Below are 6,817 nucleotides of genomic sequence, written 5' to 3'. Positions count from 1 at the left end.
GCGCTCCCTCTACCGGCGTCGGCGGTGCCCCGTTCCTGCCTCCAGCCCCGCCCCGCCCAGGTTAGTCCCGGTCCCTCAGGGTCCAGGGTGGTGGAGCCGCCCCCGCCCCCAGTGGGGCTCTACCGGCCACTTTTCAGGGGTGCGAAAAGCACCCATTATTCACCCGCAACTCCCAGAGTAGGGCTTGCGGGGCTGAGGAGGGTGGAAACGGACCGCGCCCCGGTTGGACTTGAGCTGCAGCCTCTAGGTGAGCGAGTGGCTTCTGCCCAGTGCCCTGTGGCTTGGCAGAGGCCTCACGTTTCTAGTTTTCTTCCATGATAGGCAAAGGGCCATGACGAACGGGACGAACCGGCCCTGGCAGGGCTCGGGGAGCCACACGAGAGAGCCTGGCCAGTGCCTGCGAGGGCAGAGGAGTGGAGAGGAGACAGGACCTGCCCGCGGCAACTTAGAAACTTGGTTCTTTCCGCTCTGCCTTGCTGGCGAGTGGGGGCCCGCTTTCCGGTGGCCGTGTGTACCTGAGCTGGGTTTGGGCAGTCCGACCCCTCTGATTATAGTCTCTAACCCTTGGGCTGCGGAGAAGCTTCGAGTTTAGTATTTCGTAGTATTTCCCAGCCTAGTTTAGCCGCCGAGTGTGTCCTTTTGGAACAGCCACCCTGTAGTAAAATGGAGTCCTGTAGGTCAGTTGTAACCTGGGTGGTCAGGATGCTGCTGCTGCTTGGCCGTGGCTGGAAGGCCGCTTCTGTCTTTTCTGGCGGGGAGAGAGCCCCTCACCTCGCAGGGCACTCCCTCGGAGTAGCGCTCATTTATCAGGAGATCCACCCCCGCCCCCCAAAATTGTTGTCCTTTCCCCTCGCTCTCCCTAACCCGACCCCCACTTTTCCTTTAGCTCTCAGGGCCAGAGCGGAGCAGGAGGATGCGTTCCCGGCCCCGCCATGGAGCTGCGCTGTGGGGGACTGCTGTTCAGTTCTCGATTTGATTCGGGGAACCTCGCCCATGTGGAGAAAGTGGAGTCTGCGTCCAGTGATGGGGAGGGAGTGGCAGGGGGCGCCTTACCCCCCACCAGCAGCACTGCCTCTTCCCCCGACTATGAGTTCAACGTGTGGACCCGACCAGACTGTGCTGAAACAGAATATGAGAATGGGAACAGGTGAGAGCAGATGGGGGGGGGGCGGGGGTGGAAGGAAGAGAAGAGAGGCGATGCCCCTGTCCCCAGGCCCATGCTCGGTTAGCCCTTCGACTTGCAGTCCATACCAGCACACTGCCCTTCCTTCTCTCCCTACCCTTCCTTCCTCCCTCCCTCTCTCCTCCTCACTACCCTCCCACATGCCCCCTCTCCAACCCTCCCGGTATAATGACCAGCCTCTCCTACTCTGGCCTTCAGGTCATGGTTTTACTTCAGTGTCCGGGGAGGATTGCCAGGGAAACTCATCAAGATCAATATTATGAACATGAACAAGCAAAGCAAGCTGTATTCCCAGGGCATGGCCCCCTTTGTGCGCACACTGCCCAGCCGGCCACGCTGGGAACGCATTCGAGACCGGCCTACCTTTGAGGTGAGTTTATCCCGAGGCAGAAAGGAAGACCTGGGTGCTAAAAGCGGCGGGAAAGGAAGCGGAGTTACCCTTGATACTGAGCACTTGGCAGGCAGGACACCGGGTTTGGCACCTGCTTTCCCGGCAGCGCTAGCAGGAGTCCCAGAGCAGCCCCTGCCTCACGGAGCCCCCAGGAAGCTGGTGGTCATGTGGAACGTCTCAGAGGGACTTGCTGTGTGTGTGTTGGTAAATGTGATGGGAGGGAAGTTGGTAAATGTGATGAGGGCGTGAGGTCAGTCCCTGGTGACTCCACTAGGGCCTTAGCTCTGACAGCGATGGCATGTTGCCCCTCCCTCTTCCTCTGCTCCTCAGATGACAGAAACGCAGTTTGTGTTGTCCTTTGTTCATCGTTTCGTAGAGGGCCGTGGGGCCACCACCTTCTTCGCCTTCTGCTACCCCTTCTCCTACAGTGACTGCCAGGATTTGCTAAACCAGCTAGACCAGCGCTTTCTGGAGAACCACCCTACCCATAGCAGGTGCCAACCCCATTCTTACTCCTGCCGCACAGTCCTGGACCACACAGCACCTCTGCTACCTCTGGGACTTGCCCTAAGACCCTGAACCAGTTCTTTTCTCTGTACAGAACGTGGGATCTGGGGTACCTTTGGCAAATATATTACTATGTGACCTTGATCTCAGCATACCACCACCTACACTCCACACACACACACACCCCCATGCAGTTGAAGCCCTTAATACCCCAGCTCCCATCAGTTATCCAGAATTTAGTCAGCACACCTTTTTGTTCTGTCCCAACAGAGGGCAGCTCTTTGTGCAAAATAATCTATCCTAGGGAGCCAACAACTGGGGAAAAAACAAGTTTAAGCTGACCTGTACTCTGCATTCAGGCAATGCAGACCCACCCAAATCCTCAGCCCCCTGTAACACTATGAGGGACTGTAAGGTCCCCAAGGCAGGGTGAAGTACCAGATCCTACAAATCCTGGGCTCCTGACAAGGCCCACCTCTTGCTAGGACTTCAGGGACTTCTAATGGCTTAATGATTTGTATCCCTGCAGCCCTGTGGATACCATCTATTACCACCGGGAGATCCTTTGCTATTCTCTGGATGGACTTCGTGTAGATCTGCTAACGATCAGTTCCTACCATGGGCTTCAAGAAGATCGAGAGCCCCGTCTAGAGCAGCTATTTCCTGATATCAGCACCCCCCGACCATTCCGTTTCACAGGCAAGAGGGTGAGTGGGAATAGTATAAAGACAAGACCCTGACCATTCCTAGTGCAGGCACTGTTGATAGCTTACAGTCACGTTATCGCTAGGCATCTTCATCCCAGGCTCAGCCTGCATTCTGAGGCAAGGGCGACAGCTCCCACTCCACTTACAGACTCGGCCAGCTGGAAATCCAGTGGCTCTTCATTACTGCCTCATCCCCTTCCCCACAGCCCCACCTAATACTGGTCCAGTAGAACTATAGTGTAACCACCTAATGGCTGCTCTCTTCTCCGTATCAGATATTCTTCTTGAGCAGTCGGGTGCACCCTGGAGAGACTCCATCTAGCTTTGTCTTCAATGGCTTTTTGGACTTCATCCTTCGACCTGATGACCCCCGGGCCCAAACCCTACGTCGCCTCTTTGTCTTTAAGCTGATCCCCATGTTGAACCCCGATGGTGTGGTCCGGGGCCACTACCGGTAAGAAGCCTCCCTGATCTCTGGGGGGGGTCTTCCGGTCCCCGGTATGCCCTACAGCTCAGTGAGACACTATCATCTACCTCTTCCTGTATTCCCAACCCTCTGGCACCCTAATAAGGGTGAGCCATCTAATCGTCCAGTGACCGGAGAAGGAAAGGGACCCCATCTCCTGGCACTCTCTGGAAGGAGCAGAGCTAGCACACCTGCAGGTCCACCTGGGAGCTGCCCTCAGGTGTCTGTGCAGGAGTGACAGCAGATTAAGGAGAGCGCCTGTCCTCAGTGCTTTCTTTCCTGATGCAACTGCAGCCTCTCCTTTTACAAGTCAGTCTCCCGGAGTCGCTTTTCATCTACTCTAGTGTCTGTCTTTCTGGTCCAGCCCTCTAGACCCTGCTTCAGCCCTTGTTCTCCTACAGCACAGACTCGCGTGGAGTGAACCTGAACCGTCAGTACCTGAAGCCTGATGCAGTCCTGCATCCGGCCATCTACGGGGCTAAAGCTGTGCTTCTCTACCACCATGTGCACTCCCGTCTGAACTCCCAGAGTCCCTCTGCACAACAGCACAGTCCTCGTCTCTGCCCTGATGCCCCTCTTTCTGACCTTGAGAAAGCCAACAATCTCCACATTGAAGCTCACCTTGGGCACTCATGCAATGGGGATAACCCTGAGTCCTGGACAGAGACTGAGCTTGCAGAACAGAAGGCCAGCAGTGTGTGGATTATGTCACCAGGGTCCACTGAGGCTGAGAAGCCAGCCCCCGACACCATCCCCCCCAAAGAGAGTGGTGTTGCTTACTATGTGGACCTGCACGGACATGCTTCCAAAAGGGGCTGCTTCATGTATGGAAACAGCTTCAGTGATGAGACCACCCAGGTAGGAATCCGCAGAATGTCATGTGAGTGTGGGAGGGGTTGCAGGCATGCTTGCCATGTCTTCCTTGCCCTCAGGCTTGCTTTCTGTCTCTGAGTTGCCTTTTTCCTCCCCAAACAGGTGGAAAATATGCTTTATCCAAAGCTCATCTCCTTGAACTCAGCCCACTTCGACTTCCAGGGCTGCAATTTCTCAGAGAAGAACATGTATGCCCGAGACCGCAGAGATGGCCAGTCTAAGGAGGGAAGCGGCCGGGTTGCAATCCACAAAGCCTCAGGGATCATCCACAGGTTGGGTGGAAACTGGGATACGGTCGATGAAATAGCTTCCCTAAAGAAAGCAATACTCGGGGTGTGCAGGGCAGGGGACGGCCCAAGTCTTCTGAAAAGGCAAGCTCACAGTTAGCATTATTGGCTTTAGTCTGGGAGTCTCTCTTTTTGGGACTTCTTGTGTATGTGATAGAGTGCCGAGGTCTGTTGCTGGTGGCTAGGAATTGGGACTTTTTATTTGTGTCCATTTTGTCCCCAAGTAATTACCTTCTTAGATTACTAGGCTGTCCCCCATAGTTCTGTCCCGATTCTGTCCAGGCAGGACATTGATGAAGGTCTCTGTGTCTTAGCTATACACTTGAATGCAACTACAACACTGGACGCTCAGTAAACAGCATCCCTGCCGCCTGCCATGACAACGGGCGTGCCAGCCCCCCACCCCCGCCGGCTTTCCCCTCCAGATACACTGTGGAGTTGTTTGAGCAGGTATGAATATAGGGATAAGTGGGGGACAGGAGAACCTCAAAGTCCGGGAAGGCCTTCTCTCCTGCTGCCTGACTCTAAGCTCCTCTGATGAGAGTCTCACCACTGGCTCTTTTCCTCAGTTAATAGGAGTAGGCCTCTGACGGTAATAGTGTTGAGAGGATGAATGGGCTCTATTTCTGACCCCACCACCACAGAGAATCCCCTCGCACATCTAAGTCAGATTCTTTGCCTCTGAGCTTGTCTTCCTTATATTGGGTTACTTCACCCCTGGGCTAAAAGCCCGTATGCTGTGATCTTGATGATCCCTGGTGTCCTAGGGCACAAGAGGAGTAGGAAGGGCTGTTGGTTACAGAAGAGATCAAAGTGCCTTCTGCTGGGAGAAACCCTTCCTGGTGCAGCCAGAAAGCACACCTGTCCCAACTCATGATGGATGAGGGCTCCAAATGAACAACAGTTTAGGGAGCAGCTCTAAATACACTATCGGTAAACGGCCTGGCACAAAGATTGGAGTCCCCATTGAACAAATCTGAGGTCTGGCCTCCCCTTCCACTGTGCTGTGCACCCCACCCCAACACAGCAGCTTTGGTTGGAAGACCAAGACACTGAGCCAAACTGGACTCCCCCACAGGTGGGACGAGCTATGGCCATTGCAGCCCTGGACATGGCAGAATGCAATCCGTGGCCCCGGATTGTGCTGTCCGAGCACAGCAGCCTCACAAACCTCCGGGCCTGGATGCTAAAACACGTGCGTAGCACTCGAGGCCCGAGCAGCACTGTGAACATGGGTGTCAACAAGAAGAGAGGCTCTCGAACTCTACCCAAAACTAACAAGTAAGACCAGCAGGGTGGAAGGGAGAAAGAGTATGAGAGTGAAATAGGGCTCTAAGTGGGGAATTCCCAGGGGTCTGTGTCCCTTTCCTACTTCTAAGAGGACCACATGGTAAATATTTTCAGGGAAAATGAAGATGAGTAACATCAGCTGATTTTTTGAGAATGGATTCTCTTCCTTTTTACCTGGAGCTACATGCTTCTTAGGTATCTGGGAATCAGAGCCCTGCACAAAGTCAAATATAATTGGGGTGGGGGCAGGGCTCAGCTTCCAGTGGCTGTAACTGGTTGAGGGGTCCAAAAGCCAGCACCAAGGCAACGGGAGGAATTTACACTCGTTTAAGATGGCCCAGGGATGGCCCTTCCGGCTCCTGATGTATTTTCTGCAGGAGCATGTGTGTGAACAAGGGCGCTAGACATTCTGAGATCAGCTGGTATGCCCTAGTCAGACAGCAAAAGAATTCCTCCCTTTTCCCTTTGAATGAGTCCCTATGTGTTTTCACCCAGAGGAGAAGTTTTACTGAGCATCGACCCTGGGGAAAGACTTGGGACACAACCTCCCTGGATCATGGTTGACTGGCATCTGCTTCTTTGCAGTGGATTGCCTGTTTCCTGCTCTGAAAATACCTTGAGCCGCGTGCGAACTTTTAGCACTGGCACAAGTGCTGGCGGTAGCCTCAGCAGCCAACAAAACTCTCCACAGATGAAGAACTCCCCCAGCTTTCCTTTTCATGGCAGTCGGTCTGCAGGGCTGCCGGGCCTGGGCCCTAGCACCCAAAAGGTCAACCATCGGGTGCTGGGCCCCGTGAGAGGTAAGCTCGTCTGGGAGCCCCTGCAACAGGTGTTTAGTTGTTTGGGGCATTGTTGGGGGAAGTGAGAGCTTGAAGATAAACACTTGGACTGGGACCAAGGAAGCGAATCAATAAAATTAGTTCATAGCAGAATTTGCAGCCTCTCCTGTGACCTGGTGTTCCCTGCGGCATGAGCTCCAAGCGGTATTTGTGGCAGAGACGGTGTGCTGGGTGGCTGTGCCTCAGCACGTCGGGAGGCAGGGGAGTTTGTAAGGATGCAACGCCAGCTGAAGCAGGGCCACACAGACATGGAGCCTCCACTTCAAGGATAGTG

General features: G+C 54.5%; 1 protein-coding gene across 6 annotated transcripts in view; it reads left to right on the top strand.

Annotated features, from left to right (window-relative positions):
* Positions 1-20: 20 nt before the first annotated feature.
* AGBL5 (ATP/GTP binding protein-like 5) overlaps positions 21-6,817 on the top strand; it is a 16,035-nt gene continuing 9,238 nt past the window's right edge. For all 6 annotated transcript variants that reach the window (XR_001514509.1, XR_001514511.1, XR_001514510.1 and 3 more), the window contains exons 1-11: positions 21-247; positions 887-1,147; positions 1,382-1,553; positions 1,905-2,068; positions 2,611-2,788; positions 3,064-3,242; positions 3,656-4,112; positions 4,230-4,399; positions 4,729-4,864; positions 5,493-5,695; positions 6,290-6,504. Coding sequence is in view for 3 of the 6 variants with exons in the window: in XM_006767481.2 (XP_006767544.1) it covers positions 933-1,147; positions 1,382-1,553; positions 1,905-2,068; positions 2,611-2,788; positions 3,064-3,242; positions 3,656-4,112; positions 4,230-4,399; positions 4,729-4,864; positions 5,493-5,695; positions 6,290-6,504 (2,089 nt within the window). In the remaining 3 variants the exon portion in view is untranslated. The remainder of the gene's footprint in view (positions 248-886; positions 1,148-1,381; positions 1,554-1,904; positions 2,069-2,610; positions 2,789-3,063; positions 3,243-3,655; positions 4,113-4,229; positions 4,400-4,728; positions 4,865-5,492; positions 5,696-6,289; positions 6,505-6,817) is intronic.

The sequence above is a fragment of the Myotis davidii genome, unplaced genomic scaffold (genome assembly GCF_000327345.1).
Source record: "Myotis davidii unplaced genomic scaffold, ASM32734v1 scaffold238, whole genome shotgun sequence".
In the NCBI taxonomy this organism is placed as follows: domain Eukaryota; kingdom Metazoa; phylum Chordata; class Mammalia; order Chiroptera; family Vespertilionidae; genus Myotis; species Myotis davidii.
The sequence above is the reverse complement of the archived record's forward strand: the minus strand, read 5'-3'. Positions and strand labels throughout refer to the sequence as shown.